Below are 19628 nucleotides of genomic sequence, written 5' to 3'. Positions count from 1 at the left end.
TTACTGTGATGTACAAAATAACATAGAAATAGAAACATAGAAATAAATAGGCTGCCATTAATCTTAGTGTCTGGGCTGGGCGGGTTTGTGAAGACTTTTCCATTTTTCCTGCCAATTTTTTTATGAGCTGGGAAGTATTGATTTCCGTTGCACGTTGGAAATGATGTATTCATTCAGTCGAGCTAGTTCTGAGGTCTCAACAGAAAGGGAAAGTGGAAGAGAACTGTATGAAGATGCCTGGCCAAACAATAACCTGTGATTAAATTGTCTTTCCATTAACAGCATTGGTATTTGAATTGAGTTCTGTGTTTGGATCATTATCCCATTTAATTCTGAGTCTACAAAACATTCACTGACCCAACAAGATTTATTTGATAGACTCAAGTTAAGGCAGAGTGGAAATAAACAGCATTCATCTATTTAGTTTACCACCACAATAACACGGTTAATGTGATAGAAGCGCTTTTTGGTAACATTGCCAAGACTTCAAAATTGGGTTGTTCGATAAGTTGCGATATGTTGGAAATTACAGTAAAACAGTAAAAGTACTCACCAAAATAACGTGTATGACTTGTACTGTACAACATCCGGAAATATGATGATAATCTCAATACTGAAAACTACACTTACTCCATATTCAAACTTCCTTCTTATATGACTCTTAGTTCTTGACCATTACGGAGCACATGAGGAAACGGAACGTGATTGTGGAAATGGAATATGATTACCAGCGTAATAGCTTTGTTAGTGCACTCTGTAATTGTGAAGAGGCAATGAAACTAAAATGGATCTAATCAAAAACAATCCATTAATTCACTGTGATCTGAAAAATGTGATGGGACACGGTGCCGGAAGCGAATGCACGGCTGAGTGACATGGGCATGTGTTTGAATCTAATTAACTGTGTAATATGAGAAGTTCTGCTGATGAGCTGGTCTGACTATGTGGGGCAAGGACCGAATAGAAAGTATATGCGCACGCCCCACACAACAAGGGTGCATGCAGATCAATGGCAGAATCTGAAATAAAAACAAAATAATGCTTTCCCAGATGCTCCCATCTCCCTCTCACCCCAGAATACAGTTTACAGCTGATTAAACACTTCATCACCTTCTGCACCCTGTAATGAAATCGACAACAATGCTTTGAAATGAATGAAAAGCAACAACCTTTATTTATCAAAGCGCCCTGGAAAGCGCGTATTGTATCCCATCCATTTTCTGCTGAACTCAATTTGCCCCGTAATAACAGTCATAAACAAAATAAAGCAAAATGATGTTGATTTCTATGAATTGTATTAGCGGTCTGTGTAACACGTGCAATAAATACTGGCTGTTTTAATCCCATAATCCCTATACGGTACTTTGATCTACCCCAAAACAAAGCTTCTTTCAACTGACTACATTGGCAAATGTTTTCAAGGTATCTAAATTGCTTCTGCAGTGTCATACAAATGGTACTTTGTATGGTGTTAATATCTGGTCACAAAAATAAATATTTTTTCATCTTGCAACTAATTGCGGCAGAAACTGTCAAATACCTGACAGCCGATATAAGCATTACTCATAGGAACATTCTTTGCAAGCAGCACAGGGAAAAAACAAGGATGCCACTTTCCTGTTCGAGATATATGATGTGATGTGACATATTCAATTCATATAAATGTTGAGCTTTGATTCTTCTATTCAATCTCAACTCTTCCAACCATCTCAAATGGCCAACGTGTTAATGCAGATATCACATGAAACCCCTGTTAAACTAATTTGGGATAAATAGCTGATCTGTGTGGGACACTTTACCATGTACGTTTTCAGACAAAGAGTAAAACATGACCAACGTTTTCAGTGTTTGGCCAGAAGTGAACGGACGCTGATGTTTGGCAGCAGGCCGAGAATAAACCTCTGTGGGTCACATTAAGGACCAAAGCTGAGCACAGACTGCAGGACGGAGAAGTGAGCGAGTACAGACACCTCTGATGAGGTGTTCAGCAGAGATACTAAGTGTGGAAAATGAATATATTCCAAACTAATATAGTTCTACACCTGTAAATTAATATCCAGCTCTATTTGTGATTGGATTTTTTCCATAAACATTCTTGTGAGAAGACTTTATAACCATATACCTCCATGAATGTGATTATGCCAAAGGAGGTTGGTGCTGTGGCTCCCACCACAACACCAACCTCTTCATGTTGCATTTAAGTTGATTAAGGGGCTTTAGTGCTCCCCGTAGAATCCTAAGAGCACAGCCCGTTACTGCACAATGTTTTATTGTTAATATGGTCAATTCTTTGCGTCAAGTGTCTCTGACAGGGCACGTGATCAGTAGGGAACCCAATACGTCCCTCTTCCCAGCAAACCTTTCCAGCTCTTGCTGGGGAACCGCTAGGTATTCCCTTTTTAAAAACGCCTCCACCCACAACTCCCACAATGGAAGCGTGTGACACAGCACCATCCGGTTCCCACGTCATCCGGAGTTGAGGGTGGAGGACCTCATGGAAGAGGGGGCCTCAGCTGAACATACCCAGTTTAACCTCGCAACACTTTGAACTGCCCTATGCATGAACATGATAATTTCCATGGACGATCTGTGACTCCAACAATCCAAACGAGGTACTGAGTCGGAGACTTTCTCCCGGCAACTCCCGGTTGTAGCCTTTACTCACACAGAGGCTACCCTCTCATCACCGCTGGAGAAACTCCCACACACTCAGCCGGCGGTTCATGAATAAACCCCCAAAACCGCTCGCCGTCTCTCACCTAAGGGCAAGAGAAATGGATATTCCAAACCCTCCTGGAGTTTTGGTTCCAGAACCAGTGGCATACCTGTAAGTGAGCACGATCATAGCAACTTGATACCGTTCCAGCCCTTGCGTGAGCTCAGTTCCTTCCTGGCCAGAGAGGCAACGTCCCACGTCCCTAGAACCAGTCTGCAATGCAGTAATTATTGTCTAAATATATGTTAGAATCCCGGCATTATTATATCTTCTGTCCTAAAGCCTCTGCGTAGTGCAGCTATATTGTTTTCAGTTTGTTTAAACATGTCTTATATAATGCTTGACTGACCCTGACCCTGACCTTACAATACTGGCTGTGTTGTACCTCTTGCGTCGACACTAACACATTTCATTCCGTTGAATATATATATAGAGCTTGTGGATGTCAAACTGACCTCAGCATGTGTAGGGCCAATGTATGAACAGTGGAGAGCGACAGCCATCATCCTGCTGGTGGGGCACAACAATAATACTAAGATTTGAATTGAAAACGCAAGGAACAACTTCCTTCTCTGCTCGGGTAAATATTACTCCACAATGTGTACATTCACATTTAAAAAAGTTGGTTGCAGTTTTAAAAATTTAACCCCACCGACCTAAAAGTGTTTAATTGACTAAGGTGACAGCAGTGTGGGTTGACAAAATATTTTCTTTTGTGGATTAGGAGCTAGAAGAGTTAAGTCATCATATGGATCATATGTCTTTTTATTTGTCATTATTTCTTGCACCATTCTTATTTTCTTTCTCTTCAAAACAATGGTCTCACTATGATGGACAAATGTGTATAGCCTTCACATACACAGTGTTATATGAGACACGTCTGCTGCGGTCCCATCTCCTCAGAGATTGTTGCACTGGGTGATGTTGCATTGCCATTCTCAAGGGAGAGCTGCACAGGCGTCCCACGCAGTGAATTAGTCAGTGCTTAACCCTGACAGTTTCTTCTAGCCTCCTGTTTCTCCTCTAATTACTATCCCTTCCTTGCCAGTAATTAAGTCGTCCCACAGCGGGGGGCTTTTTACAACTTGGTATGAGAAGGGAAGTGGCGAGAAATTCCAGCCCTGATCGGCTTGTTGGGTCTCCCAAACCTTAAAATGCTGAGAAATCCAGATCACTACCAAATATCAGCACTGTTCAATTGATTGTTATCGAAGTTTAGCCTTGCAGTGTAGCATCACGTTTTGTGTGTATGTCTGTTTTCCATGTGTGTTTATTAGGGAAAGACAAAGATATACATTTTATTTGTATGGAGCAAATCTCACCCAGTTGGTCTTACAATAATAAAATTCTACGTTTATCCTGATTTGTCTGTAAAATTGTCTGCGCTCCACAGAAAACAATATTCACACTCTTTAGATTTCTCCTTTGACTGTTTTTGAAGGTAACAATGCAACGCAGTTGGTAACCAACAGTGACAAGCTGTTCTGGAATTTCAACAGGTGTGATTGGCTGAGCCCAGGTGTGGTTTTAAGTGGTTACTGCTTTAGTCAGCAAACGGTAACTCACGTCTGCCAACATTCTCTTTGGCGACGTCCTGTTGGTGAGTCATCTAAGTATGCGTGATCACCTCGTAACCGTGTCGCTTAGAAACTGAAGAAAATATATTTATTTAACCGCACACGTCTGTTCTGCTCCTGAATTTGCATTGAACAGTTATATTGTATTCTTGCATTGTAGATTGGTAGAAAACATATTTTATTAAGCCAGTCTTCCTTTTGGCAAGTGCCGTACATCTAGTGGCATTTGTGTCATCACCTCTTTCATTGTTCCTCTCAACCTTTAAGGAACCGTTTCTGTCACCCTCCCACTGCTGCAAAAATAATAAATGAATAAGTTATGAATAAATAAAGGGTTGCTGTGTGACCCACTGAGCATTGGGAAATACAGTGCAGGCAATGAAAATAGCATTCTCTGGTTTTGCCCATGTGATTTAAGCACATGTATGATGACATGCTGTGAAGGCATAAATATAAGTCTTTGTTGTTCCTTTATTGTGAGAAAGAGCGCGTGTTTTTTTAGCGAGTCCTCTGAGTCACTTCAGTGCTTCTGTGAGGCGGTTCTTCATCCCCTTGACTGTGACCTTACTGCCAGCAAACCAGTCTGCTTCACAAGTTGTTGTGATTTTCAACTCAGCGGACCCCCCCGTCATTGTCTCAAGCACTTATATACATTCTCGTTATCACACACTTTTACCACCTTCCCTGTCTCACCGTCCAATGGCACCTCAGACCCCACGACGTCTCTGTCCGCTTTCCTCCGGTCTGTTTCATCTCAGCTGACTGCCTGTCTCCTGCTCTCCCTTTTGGCTACAGCCTGCTGAATTAAACATTGCCGCAGTCTCTCTCAGCAAATCTGCAGACTACATCAAATACGCCGTCTCTCGCTCTATCCAATTACAGATGGCTCATCCAAACTAATTCAAGACCTGAGTCGGACAAACGTTACACCTTGTTTCTGTTGAAAAGAAACGGGGCCGAGATGAACACTGACAGATGCCCGGACAAAGAACACAAAGAAACTCTTGAAAAGGGGATTTTTGGCCATTGTTCATCGGAGAACTTGAACCAATTAGGCAACAGACAATGCTATGCTAATAGCGAATTATAAGAAAATCAGTATTAAAAAAATGGGTGAGTTGCAGGTCTATCTGTTTGCCAGATAGTTTAAATTAGAGGCCGAATAAAGGAAGTTGTTTGCATGTGCAAATTAAAGCCATAGATTATTAATTCAAGGTTTTGTGCTGATCAAGTGGTTGTCTGAGGACTGATTATAGTTAGGAATAATTAATGTCATGAAGGAAAAAGTTCAGAAAGAGATATGCATAATGTGCTTGCATTGGATATAACCATGCTTCCCTCGTATTACAGCTGTGTTAAGGAATGATTTAATGAAATATTTTAACCTCAAAGGACACATGAATGGAAATGTCCTCATGGTGGAGACAAACTGGTGGTGGAGACATCGCCTATTCTTATGCCACGTCTTTCACGTGGGTGTATTTACGAGATACACTAAACTTGTAGCGTGCATTTTAGCAAATATTGCCTAATTAAACCACATAAGTAGTACTTATTTTGGTTCAGAATTATAATCTTGATTTTTGCAGTCAAACGTTGCCTTCATTTGTTTTGGGAGGTTAACATACAACACCAAAACATTTGTCACACTTTTTCACCACTCCCTTTTTGTCACATGACTTGCATCTGTAATATTTAAAAAAGTCCAGATCTAGAAGACATTGTTCATCAACTTTGAACTCGTTCGAGCACCGAGCGTCATTGAGCCACCTCTCACCCCTCCATGTCCAGCAATAGCAATGTGCATATGATGTAAAGATGCGGGCTCAACACGCACAGGCGTTCTTTGCTGGCCTAGCGTAAATTCTCAGTCATCCATTTTAAATTTCTGCACCTGGACATTAGCCAAGAATATGCTGGGTAGTGAAATTGCATCTGCTCCTTACTGGGCTGGCTTAGCTTCTATCTTGGCTCTCGTCCTGGGGGCGGAGGACTCTGCCTTTGTTGGGCCTGGCTGGTTGGATTCGGTGATCGGAAGATGCCGTTGCCGGTGATTGTTTCAAGGTCCAGTGCACTTTATCTAATCTCTCTTACACCTTCTCTCATTGTGATACACGTATCTCCGCCATATGCCGTAAAACAAACCCACCCGGCAACGAAGCCTGGAATGTGTTATCCACCAAAAACCTTTTTCTTAAGCAGACTAATACAGTCAAGAGTATAAATGTACATTAATTAATCTCTTGATGTTCCTACAAAGACACGCCTAATAAGCTCATTTTGATTTTTAAATGTGTGAGTGAGTTCTTCATGAGCCCTGGTCCAATGACAAGAGCGGCTCCATCAACCTTCTCTTTCCATTTATTTTGGCGTGTCTTTTCAAAGTATGATCAATCAGAACTATTCATTCTCATAAATATTTCTATTTCAAATGACAACCCCCATCTTGCGTCTTTGATTACAGAGCAATGCTGATTTGAGGCCTTTAAAATGCATTAATGGCCACCAGATTTGCATTTATATTGGTTTCTTATTCAGGCACACGAGAACCTGAGATAGAGCTCTGCGAACAAAGACCAAAGAGAGAACAGGCCTTATCTGAAACACATTCGACCCCATAATAGCGTACAAGCAACCCAATGAGAGATGCTAGTTTGAGTAAACCAGGCCATCCAGTTTCACCGCGACCTGAAGCACGCGTTGATACACACAATCCCACCGGAGGTCTGATTCCGTGTGCACAACGCAGCCAGGCGGTGAAAGTAACTTACTTGTGACCGATGAATGAACATGCAGGAAATGTACACTTATGTTTATGAAAACAGGGGAGCAGCAAACTGAAAGAATGCAGTTTGGAGATTACAATCAGCAGTGACACATACAAAGCCCACTCCAATCATTTTTTTTTTTATAGAGGAATAAGTCCAGAGGGAGAGGATAATTGGTGCCTTGTGGTGTGTCTTCCCCCTTCAAGCGAGCCGTGACCTTTTCAGAGCCCTGGCACTTCCAAAATCTGTTTATCCTTCAAATTAGGCGCATCGCCCACGTCATTAAAGACGGGGCAGATTTATTTGTTGCTGATCAGGTTGGCATTGTCCGTGCAGCGTGCCACCGGGGTAATCTCTGTTGATAAGAGAACCCGAAAGGAATGGATGCTTTGTCTCTCCGCAAATCTGATTCAACCACTTTCCACCACTAAATCGTCGAGGCAGAGAAGGTCCCCGGGGAAATTTACACAGCGATTCAGCTCTCATTGCTGGTTAGAGTAGAGCACGGCTGGGCAATCATGTGCCGAGGAGGACCGAGAGTATGTATGATTTCATTCCAACCAAACACCAGCCCCACCTGATGTCACTTATTTACACACACACACACACACACACACACACAAACACACACATTGCCCCTTTCTCGTTGAAGATGTATTAATCATTGAAATTAACTTGTGGTCCAAGTTGGGATTAAAATCCTTGGAAAACACTTGGATCTCAGGGAGAACGTCGCACACCATTGACTCAGATACGTTCAGATTAGATTTTTTGCACAGTATGCCTTCCCTGCTCAAAAGCAGTGTGCTAATACAGCGGTAGAGTGCACTACTCTGCATTGTACAGAGCATTCCATATGTTAAAGTAATAGACTTTACTGTTGAAATGATCAAAAGGGATCAATCGAACTTTACACGGTGTGTTTTGCAAATGTTGAATGTTGATTGTTATCATCAAATTCTTCACGCGCTTAGTGTGAAATTGAATCGTCTCGTCGCGAGGAAAGGGATATCCAGCAACGATAGCTGAATTTAATAACCCTAATGGTTTGTTAAGAGGTAGAAATGACAGGAGCCACCTGGGCCCGGCAACGTCCCCTATCAGCCCCCGACATGCAAACACACACACACACACGCTCTGTTTTCATAAATCACTGCAGCATCACAGTCGGCGCTCGACGGCTCGCGCGGCGCCCCGTGGAAAGCGGCCTCCTCAGAAGTTTTAGCCTCTGAGATTCGTGTCCCTGTGCAACATCCCGCTCTGTCACGTTACGCATTATGCAAATGCATGTTTGCTGTTCATGTGACGATATCAAGGCGAGGAAGCCGGTGGGGACCCGGGGCTGTGGCAAGGCACCAAGAGAGATGGAGCAGTGAGACAGTGAACAAACGCTGTGAGAGGAATGCCAAAGGAATGTAGCAAATGACTCTTTTACTCTTTCCATGCTTCTGATTTCGAAGGGATTGGAGAGAAATCAAAGGACGTCTTTCCTAGAAACAGGGTTTCTATCTCAATCTCTCCACCACTTCCTTTGTAGAATTGTGGAATAAATAATGCGTTGTAGAATGCTAAACAAGATATGAACTATATTAATATAATCGTTGAGGTGTCAAAAGAGACATTGATCAATGATTTAAAGGTAAATTAATTAGTTATAGTCCTAATAGAGTGCAGGGGTAGGATTTATAATTAGACACTAATGGTTTGTCAAGTTCTTATTATGAGTTCTGATGTGTGTGAAATTTGCAAGTAGATGAATGAATTAGAATGACCATAACATATCAGTTAATATAACTTCATATATTTTGGGCTATAAACTCTTATTGTCTCTGTTGGTAGTGAATAATTTAGATGTGTTTTAGTGTGTTTATGTGGCAAAACAGATAGATCAATAGGCACAGTGAACTTTATTCTAATGTGAAACCAATTGTAAAAGAAGGCATAATGTGAGAACTAAAAATCTATTACTTTATTCTGCGTTATGCATCTAGCAATTTGAAAGTGGACTAAGTGAAATGTAGGATCCAGTATTTGGGGTTTGTGATCTGTGAGTGCAGTGAAAGTACAAACAGAGGACTTTATTAATATGAGAAAAAGAAGTCGACAGTGCTGAGAGTGGTTGCAAGTCCGTATAAAAGATGCACACTTAATCGGTTAAAAATGTACACAGTGCAGCTCTTTGCAACCAAAATAGAAGAAGAAAAAATATTAAAACCTACAGATTCTTAAAAAATGCACAGGCTGAAAGTGAACTCACCTATAAATTTTATATCTGGTCGTAAATCCTTGGCGGAATCTTTCCACAAAGGACAGATAACTCCGAGAGTGGTGGAACGGTCCACGGTCAGAGATGAGCCAGTCATGTTGCTTGGTGACATGTTGTTCAGTTGCCAACGGGTCCTGGCGTGAAGACTGAACTGTTATATGGTCCCATATAAACAGGAAGCAGATGACCTCAATAAACCTCCAGTTCATGCTTTTTTTTAAGCCGCTCTCCGTTCATTCTCGCTCCATTATGTGGAGACCTGAAGGGAGAGAAAGAGGGAGGGAGACACAGAAATAGAGGAGTGTTAGATGACAACATCTATTTGAGCAGTACAAGATAATGTCATACGGTCATGTTAATTGTGCTGTAGTGAACAAATAAAAAAGTGCCCTTGTCATTGACCGGTTGCTGTTATATGATGTGTATTTATTTTCGGTTCTTCCTCAGACGGTTCACCCTTCATGCCTCCCTTGAGTTTTTCAGAGAGACAAAACAGATTGTGCCTCTCCACACAAGGACTGTTACCCTTTCGCTGATAAATATGAAGTACATCCTCTACGGTTGCTGTCTTTTTCTTTTCTTTTTTTTTTTACAGATAATTGGTGCCATGATAACTTCTGACAAGGTTAGAAGACTGCTTCACAATATGTTATGACACCCACCCACGAATGTAAAAGAACACCATTTCCCTTTACCCAGTGGTGTCAATTACTGCTGGAGAAATTGTTCAACTATTGACTTGTGACTTCATGAATTGTTAAACCTAATGTGATACACAATATTGCCTTTCTCCTCAAATACAAAATAAGAACCTAATTATGTTCCACTAAAGCTGCTAGGGGTTGTTAATACAATTGGTTTATTTCCCTAGCTTCATAAAATGGCAGCATAATATAAAATGTGACTCTATGTTCATAAAATATTTGAGAGAAAATGCATTTTTTTTTTATAGTGGGCACACAGATCAGCATAACTGCAAAAACGGAGAAAATCTAAAACCATATTGAAATAAGGCTTAATGGGTAGTGTTTTATTTATATAATAAAACTCCTTGAGGCAGCAGACAATAAACGCCACATCTAACGCGCCACGAGTTGGGCCACTCATGATTACCGCGGTGACATATTACGCCACTGCTCCATTACGTCACGCGCTCAATGGAAAAAAAATGAAAAAGAATGTAGAAAACATTTTTACAATTTCAGAAAGAACATAAAAAATACAATATTCCCTCATTCTGAATTTACTGTGAACACTGGCGTCCACTTGTAAGTGAAATAATGTGTCTTACTTACTGATAAAGAGACGATTTTTAACGGTAATTGCGTTAAAAGAACTTTGGCCCCTGGCCGTGAAGCACCCAACAGTGTGCTATCAAGTGCCGCTCTATGCGAAAAATCCTCCCCTTTTCATGGCTTATTAGAGAATAATGCTTCATAAAAGAGCAGGGCCAATTTAATGGACCTAATCTTTTCCTGTTAAATATATGATGAACTACGCGATTGCAAAAGTTGAAGAAATCAAAGTCGCACACTTAAGGAGACAGTGTGCGTCTTATCATGGTTAAAATAAGTGTCTTTTGACGGCTTAGATTTATTCGGTATCTCGACACTGCTTCACCTACTTGCCAACGGACCAGGAAACATTTGCGATTGTGCTAAAAAATATAGACAAACTGTTTGTGATTATACAGCCTATTTGAAGTATAATCAGTACTTAGGAATGATAGTAATTAAACAACTGCATGGCCCTGCATGCCAGCTCACATCACATCTGACAGAAGGAAAAACAAGCCTCCTTTTCCTCCCATGAACGAGATACTCAGTGGCAACGACAAATATGACAGTGTACTGAACTGGTCCATTTTAAGCTAATTATCTTACATTCATTTGAGCTTGGCTGTCAAGATGAAACAATACATATAGTGATAGGGAGGGACGCTGCTGAGCACGGAATTAATGAGGATATGCCCTTTCGCAAAGATGGGGTGTGAGGATGAATTTCCAATGGGGAACAGAAAATGGATGAAAAAATGTTTTAGTGAGTAAATACATTTTTACAGACATATTGACTGGAAAGTTAACTACGATATCTTTTTAGAAAATGTTTGCGTGAACATTTTACAAGTACTTAAGGTGGTTGAATCTGTAATTCTTTGTTCCCATGTTTATGAATCTGAAATTAATCCAGGACAGCATCATTTGTTTAATGTGGTGTATAATTATTTATGTTCAAAGTTTTCTAGTGTAAATACAGCGACTGTAATGACTGCAATCACCTTTTGAGAATAAAATAGCATTTATAAAGCATTACAGAATAAGCTATTGATCTTTAGATCCGTCTTAACTATCCATTGAAGAGTTGAACCATAAAACCAAACTTATTTTCTAAACCTTTGCCAAATTCACTGAAACTAGAAAACATGATTTTGAAAATTAGGCTTCAATAACAAAACATTGGTAGCATATTGTTAGAATTTTAACAAAGAAAAGAAAGAAGAGGGTTCATTCTGTTGGCCCAAGCTGGATTTATGGTATATTTAATAAGGTAAAGACTTTACTAAGCATGTTTAGGGAGGTGCACGTTTTCAGAGTGTGGCAAAATCACATAATCATGAAATTTGTACCGTTCGACCACTGCTAACTTTCTCAATTTGGTAAGGAAATGTGATCGGAAGACTAGATCTCTTCATGTACTGCATTGTCTTCATGCAGAAATTACAGAGTAACTAACAGTGATTTTATCTTTGAGGCAGCGCCAATGAATTAAGGTCACAAAATACACATATTTTCTTTTTTGCATGCACGTCATTTCTATACCCTGAACTCTTTTACATGCAGAACCTCAACCCTAAAGTTATTGTGTGCTCTTGAGTTCCCCATCAACATAAAAATCAGTTCTGCTTAGTCACTTCGACGACCTGAGTTGTCATTTCTGTCTGAGTCCTTGAAGCCTCCTGCAGTGAACAGACTACATTTATGATGTATGAAAGTAAATCCTCAGTGATTCTTTTTTTCTCACTAAGCCTGTTATAAGTAAGATCTGCCTTTCTTATCCTGCCATGAAATAGTATCCATCCCCTGCCAGATTAATTTGCTTGTTTGCTTTGTGCGCTTGGCATCTGAACATTTTCACATCTTCACACCGAAATGCTTTGCTAGATAAAAAAGGACTCAAGCGAACAGCACTGTGTGATACAAAGGAACAGTGGACAAATATGAGTCATCGTGACAACTAAAAATGCGGATGACGGTGTCATCATCTGTATATTATGTTGTTTAAAATATGTTTTCTCCTCTAAGAGGCAACGAAATGACCCTTTGAGAGGAAATGGTGAAAATTGTGAAGGAAGATTTATTTTGTACTTCAATTAGAAAAACACATTACTAGAAGGTAGGCTTGATTCTGATGTTCTGCATGCCTCCATCACACTCTGAAGGCCTAACTGAATCAATTCACGCTGATGAAAGAAAGCGGTCCGCATGGGGTAGGTTGATTCACTCTTGGTGTTTTGGGGGTAGGAGCCATGTGGTGCAGTGCAGCAGATGCACAGCGGGAAATGGACCAGTATTATAAGAATCAATCAGATAAACTCTTCCAGGGTTCCTCCCTTTTAAAAAAAAAATGCAGGCTCTATGCCACGCTTCCCTCTCAGTGTAAAACATGTAAGCTACTGAGAACTGTTCGGGAGCCTTTAAACAAAACAAAAAAAAATTCTCTCAGGAATAAATGAATGTTTAATGCAAGAAGGGCTGACTCACCAAGAGCAAATGTGCTGCACTGTAAACAAGCCACTGAGGGCAGATGATGTTAAATGGGACGAGATATCACATTTGGTTAATAATTGCTGCCCACCTCCTACTAGAACTGTTGTCCGCTGTAGGAAAAGGTTCAAGCCAAATAATTTGGTGGGGAACCACGGGGACAGTTTAACAACTGTGGTGGGGCCGTCCACTCTACACAGTTACTGAGGATTTAAATGCTTCGGCACGCAGGGCTTCAATGTTTCGGGATGAAATCTGGGGACGTGGGGGTGCTAGTAACAAAACCGGAGATTCTATCTTTCATTTGACATCACTTTCATGGATATAATGATGTTATTTAATAGTAAATGTTATGCAAAAATCAGTAATGTCAGTGTTGTGGCATTGGCAACTTGAAAACATGAACACACTTAGTCTGCACTCCAGCTAGTCGAATGAGCCACTAAACAAACCTTCACTGCTGTTTCCAGGCTACATAGCCAATTAACGTAGATGCAGATGTCACTTGGGTCTCGTTAGATGCTGATGTGGTCCTTACTCTTCAATACCACCAACAACTGGTCGCCAATGACAATTAAGCTACAGGGCAAGTTTGTTTGACTCTCCTTCCCTGTGGTGAAACTCTGGCAGCCTCCCACCTGCTGACGTTTACACACACAAATCGGAGGAAAAGGAGCATTTCTGAATAATAATACGTTTTTAAAAAGTTGCTATAATTTACGAGCCATACTCCCATGGTCCCGCATCCCATGGCATGCAAATTATATATTATTTCATGCATAGAAATCAGCATTTTGTGATAAAAAAGGGTATGCATAAATTGAATGCATTGACGGATTCAACCTGATGTTAAGTGCCTTAAGTTACAGGGCTTCACATGAATTATTCTGCTGTATTACTGCTAACAAATGAAACCTTTTTCAAAATGCTGTATGAAAAAATACTGCACCAAATGTTGTGCACTCCACTCCACTGAGATCCACCGACTTGATGGCAAAATATTTTTTTTGAAACCTCTCCATTCGGAGGTCTTTATGCTCTGTTGCTGCGTGAAATCATAGCCCACACAAATCACCAATCTCACATGTGTTCCACTCATTTGTTTGTTGGTCGACCTGTCGGAAATATTCTTTATCTTGTGTTTATTTGCAGATTACTGTTATTTGAACAGTGGATTAGAGAAACGGGGAAAGGAAGAGAAGGACTCGATCACATTTACCCTTGAATAAACAGGGTAAAAAGGGGAGGATGTCTGCTCCAGGAAATCACAAGACAGGACAAGGGAGGCTTGTTTTCTCCATCCCCCTTTTTAAACCGCTTCATTCATGCCGCAACTCCTCCTCCATTCTACTTCATTCAGGGAGATTCAATCTCCATTCTGGTCCCATCACTGGCTTCGCCAATCAATTCCTGCCTCCCCTGTGTGGGGCCCTAAGTGTCCCTCTTTATTCTATAAAGTTCATAAGAATGGGGAGGCTTGTTCTCCTTATTTGTATTCTAAATCCCAGGGAGGCAAGAGATCAGTGTAGAAAGGAGCCTTTTGGCTGGAAGGCAGGTAGACTCTAAGGAATTGGAGCAGCTATAATGTATTTCCGCACAATCCGTCCATCCACGGCTCCCGCATGACACCTGGTCACCGCTATTTTTGAGTTTGAACTTTTGGGGAGGCAAGCCGATGTGAGTTCTCTCTGTGCACTGCTGCGTCCACAGACCTTACCTTTGAGGTAAGGTCTGTGGATGGTTGGTAGCCCAGAAGTAACAGCACGAGGAAGGAGGAGGGCAGAATATGCCATACCAGTGTCATCTGAATTCTGAGAATGATTTCTGCACAGCTCACAGCCATGTCTGGAGAGGCGTGGTAATGGTCTGCCAGTTGCAATTTCTGGGAAGCAACAGAGCAATTGGGAAGGCCGGCCGTGGCTAACTCGGTTTGTAGTGGATTCCTTTTCCCTCGCCAATCTCTCGCCTTGCTCCCGTCGTTTCTTTTTGAAAAAGGACCGCAGTGGCACCCTGACCTTCAAAGAAACATGGCTGAGCGAGCGACACTGATAATTAAATTCTCTGGTTGGTCAGTTGCAACCAATCAGCTCAGCTCGGGGATCAATGGCTGATTTTGAAAAGCAAACTAATTCACTAATGGTCAGAGTTAGTCCAATTTACCTGGTTGCTGAATTATTGTGGCCGAATCCATTCAGGGAGGATCAATGCAAGGCGGGGAGAGGAACGGGAAAGGGGAGCCGGGGCATCCGTCATGTGAAGCGCTGCGAGGAGTGTGCTTCAAGGTTTATTTGATAGCTGCCTAGTTAAACAGCAGCAACGCGGGGGCGGTGTATGGGACGGTTTTAAATAGGGGCTGTCTCTGCCATAAAGCAAATTAATTAATAAGGTCTCAGTGTAACACACTCACAAGTGCAAAGACTGTGGATGGTGAAGGTATAAAGGTTTCTGGGTGTGTTACTCAGATAATTTAAGCACATTGACCAGCCAACAGGCAATTCCATTTAGCATGAAATATAAATTGAATTGCTTCATGAAGAATTCTGCTGCAATGAAATGCATGTGACATCTGCATTTCATTTTATTCCCCATGTTGATTCCCCTTCAATAGGTTGTTTTAATACATTTAATTACTGCTCTGAATGTCTCTTTAATACAATTCCATGGAGTCAGGTAACAATAGTTTGAACACGGCATCGGCCCAGTCTTGAAAAGCACGAAATCAATATCGGCAAAGGCTACATTTTGATTATTTTCAGAGCTTTAACCTGCTTAAACGGGCCTTTCCGAGAAGGAACTCTGTTCTGTTATTTGTGCTCTCTTCAAAGCAACCGAGCTGCCAAGATCGGTTAGTTTGTCATTGTTATTGTATGAATTTGGTTAATCCAAACTAAGCCTGTGAAACACCAAAGTCACACACTAACAAACACACTCACTGTTTGAGGCAGCAACTCCGGAGTTATTTGATGCAAAATTTTAGTTTTTTTCAAAGGGGTCTTATAAGTATCAAGAGAGTACAGATACAGCAGCAGCTTGCGTTCTCTGTCAGAAAGGCCTTTCCGACCGCGAGGTAGAGGCAGTGAAGGAATAGTGTACAGTTAAACCGATACCGATTTTGAGGCGGGACTTTTTAGGAAAGTAAAATACATTTCATGGCTTTGGCTCCTGCGTAGCAGCTCCTTTCTACTCCCGAAAGCCGATGGCGAGCCGACCGCCATCTACTATAGGTAATTTATTCGCTATGAATAAGTACCTCACAGAACCATGGCATGAAAAGAAATCTGAACTATCCCTTAGAGCTAGAAAAGAACACAACAGAAGTGATTTGCTCATCTGGTTCCGAGAGAAGGTGGTTTTCACTGATAGGAAAAGCAGAAGGATTGCACCGCTTTAGCCGGCGTCTGAGTCTTTGGGCCGAAGAGAATGAGATGCTAGCCGGAGCAGGCAAGCCATCTGTCACCGCATCCACCGCTGCTGCCGTACGCTGCCGTGGCCGCAGAACAGATGAAGATTGATCATTTGTCAACTCGCAAATTGGCTTTCAAGTGGTTCCTCTAATTACTATGTGGTTTTATTGATGAGAAACAACCGGCTGCTTTCCTACGAATTACCTCACTGGTACACCGTCCTTGCTTTGAATATCTTGAGTTTCAGCGTCCTCTCCGAGGGCCTGAACTGCACGCCGAATAAAACGGGGCAAAATGCTCCAACCTCGACAGATTTCGCATGCTGCTTCTTGTCCTGATGCTCCGCTGAAACAATGTGAGGTTTAAAAAAGGGAGACAATTCAATTCCCTCGGCTGTTCACAGTCAAAATGCCCACTGAGTTGCTCCGTGGGCCTGAATAGGACTTAGGGCTGTAAATGACACTGTTCGCACGGCAGTTCTACTTTGCTCATGTGTGTAAATGTCAAGTGATGTCATCCACTGTGTGGTTTCCACTGAAAGGACTCAAAGAGGTTTTCACCCAAAGGGGAGAAAGAACAGGAAGTGAATGTCATGGGTGGGTTTTTAAATCCGTGCACCTCCAACAGAGCACATGTAAGATAAGTAAAGGCCTCATGTATATATAAACGCACCCACAGGGCCGAGGCATTTGTTAAGTCTTTGTCTCATCTGCAACTGTGCATGGAGCTTGAAAAAAACAACAACAACAACACAACAGGGATGTAACGGAGCCGCTGTGCAGCTCATCCCAGGCCCCTGTAATATATCTTTTATTTTTTATTTTTTTACTGTAATTACCAGCAGAATTAAGCAGCAGATACTCCTTCCTCTCTTCCTCCTGTGACTGATCTATCATAATTGCTTGTGTCTGTAACATTTTATTCACATCTCGCTATCAGTGCCACGGAGCAGAGTGTGATGAAGTGTTGTTGCGAGGCAACTGTGAGACGGCAATTGGATCGCGGGGCAGCATTTTATTTTTTTACGGATACGCGCGAGGGAAGTATTGCTTTACCGGGACGAGGGCATTATTTGCTGGTCTAGTTACAGAACTTCGGTAGGGAAATAAATGTTCCTCGTTTCGTCACACTGGATTTTATCAGCATGTGCACAGGATGAAGCTGGAAAAGAACAATGTGTTTTACTAAAACGTGTCCTTCCCCAATTGCACTCACTAACGATCATCGTACTTGAGCAATTCCGGCTGCCAGATGTTTGAATCACAGAAAAAAGGTCGGTGACAAAAAAAAGATAAAAGAAAAGTGTTTGGCCAGCACATTTCCGAGTGTTAATGCTGCTTCACGTAACCCTTCACAACAACCTTCCACTTGCACTTTTTTTTCTCCGGCAGAGTTCTCAACACAACAGCTGCTGCCCTCTCAGGGGACCGGACTGCTGGCGTTACGCAGAGAGAGAGATTTTGTCCAGCTGCAGTGGGTATTTTTGTTCCCCTTTTTCCTTTTCCGCGCACTCTGATGCGTTGCCCGGACTCCTTGACACCATTCACCTATTTGATGTTCGCTTTACAATCCGCCCGTCGACGTGCTGCTAATCAGGAGACTTTGGCAAAGAAGGGTTCCCCCGTCTGACCCGCCGTCTGGCTCTCCGGGGGAAAAAAGAGGGAATGGGGTGTTAAGCTTATGGTCACTGCTCCTATTGTCCTTAATTCACAGCCAGTAAATTTGGGGAAAGCAGAGGAGTCCGCATGGGCTCGGTGGGTTCCATAAATCAGCAAAATCTGCAGAGACGCTGAGCAGATGGTGGGAATCATTTTTTTTTTTTAAATAAGTGTTCCCATCTCCTTTCCTGCGGATTAAGCACGGCAAAGCTGAACTGCTCTGTGTTACGTATCCCTCGTGGTGCCATAAATATCAATATTCTGAGGGTGTTTTTGTTCAGTGCCAGGCTCGATCCCCCTCATAGTTGGAATGAACTTTCTCTGCCAACCTCAATTTAGTATCATCTATTAACCTACAGTATGCCATTGGCAATTTAGTGCTGCAACGTAGCTTCTGTATCACGAAGACATAAAATGCCTCTATTTGGCTTTTTATATTCAAAGTGCACTACAATGTAGTAAAACATATAATAAAGAGTCTATGAAGGATGGGCTGTTTTATTTGCTGGTATTCTCCAGATAAATTGGACGTGTCTGCCGTCTAGCCCTGGGAGCTTGTTGAGGTGATTACTCTGCAGTACCAAGGACAGTGAATTCATTCCCAGAATGACTGGAAATAGTTGTATGGGTGTATTTGTGAGTTTGTTTCCGTCTAATTGCAGATGCAAATACGATCAGCCAATAACTCTCTAATAACTAATCGGCGTGAAATGTACGGCAAGTAATTTTGCTATTTTAAATTACAGATGTTTTTTACGGTTAATGCGGTGTTGTCATGACTAGTGATGTTAGTGTTGCTGCCTTGCTGTATCTTAAAAGGAGGGACGGATTGAAATGGGGATGCTCAATGTCATACGCACGAGCGCTCTCACATCCGGTCCAGTTCATAGATCTACATGAGCAAAGGCATCCCTGAGCAGACATTTTTAGGCCTGATATGACTAAAAGGATTTCGAATTTTTGCTGAGAGGAGCTCTTTCTTTTCTGCACCATATTTCGTCCTCCTCTACTTGGGAGGTTATCGCTTGCAAAAATGTGCCCTTGATATAGGTTACAGCAGCAGACTTGTACATATTCCCAATGTTAAGATTGAAAATAGAGCGCTCTTGACCTCTTGCCATTGGAATTCTACTGTCACTGTATTCCTCCACTAAGCTGTCCTCTTTTCATCCTATAACTCAGCGGCTTTTGCCACAAGGCTAACATTCCATTTACCATGTTTTCCATTTACTAGCATTTCTATGGCATCCTTCCTTAGACAGCAGTTCATGTTCTTGCAGTGTCAAATGCTTTGGTCAGTTATTCAGGCATTAAGTAAAACCACTTTTTGCTTAACCATGGAAGAACAAGGGGGATTTTATATGGGTCTTTTTTTAAATGTTATGTTCAAATAAAGACAGCAATTGCCCATAAATTAGGGTTTTATAGCTGTTGGATAATACTTAGTGTACGAAACGGCATCCGCATCCAAGAGA

General features: G+C 41.7%; 1 protein-coding gene across 1 annotated transcript in view; it reads right to left on the bottom strand.

Moving 5' to 3' along the window:
• Window positions 1-19628, bottom strand: part of brinp1 (bone morphogenetic protein/retinoic acid inducible neural-specific 1) — an 85645-nt gene that overhangs the window by 54529 nt on the left and 11488 nt on the right. Inside the window, exon 2 of the mRNA XM_040197620.2 lies at window positions 9319-9586. Within this exon, the coding sequence (XP_040053554.2) occupies window positions 9319-9536 (218 nt within the window). The 5' untranslated portion in view covers window positions 9537-9586. The remainder of the gene's footprint in view (window positions 1-9318; window positions 9587-19628) is intronic.

This window comes from Gasterosteus aculeatus, chromosome 14 (genome assembly GCF_964276395.1).
Source record: "Gasterosteus aculeatus chromosome 14, fGasAcu3.hap1.1, whole genome shotgun sequence".
NCBI lineage: Eukaryota > Metazoa > Chordata > Actinopteri > Perciformes > Gasterosteidae > Gasterosteus > Gasterosteus aculeatus.
Note: the sequence above shows the minus strand (reverse complement) of the source record. Positions and strands in the feature narration are given on the sequence as shown.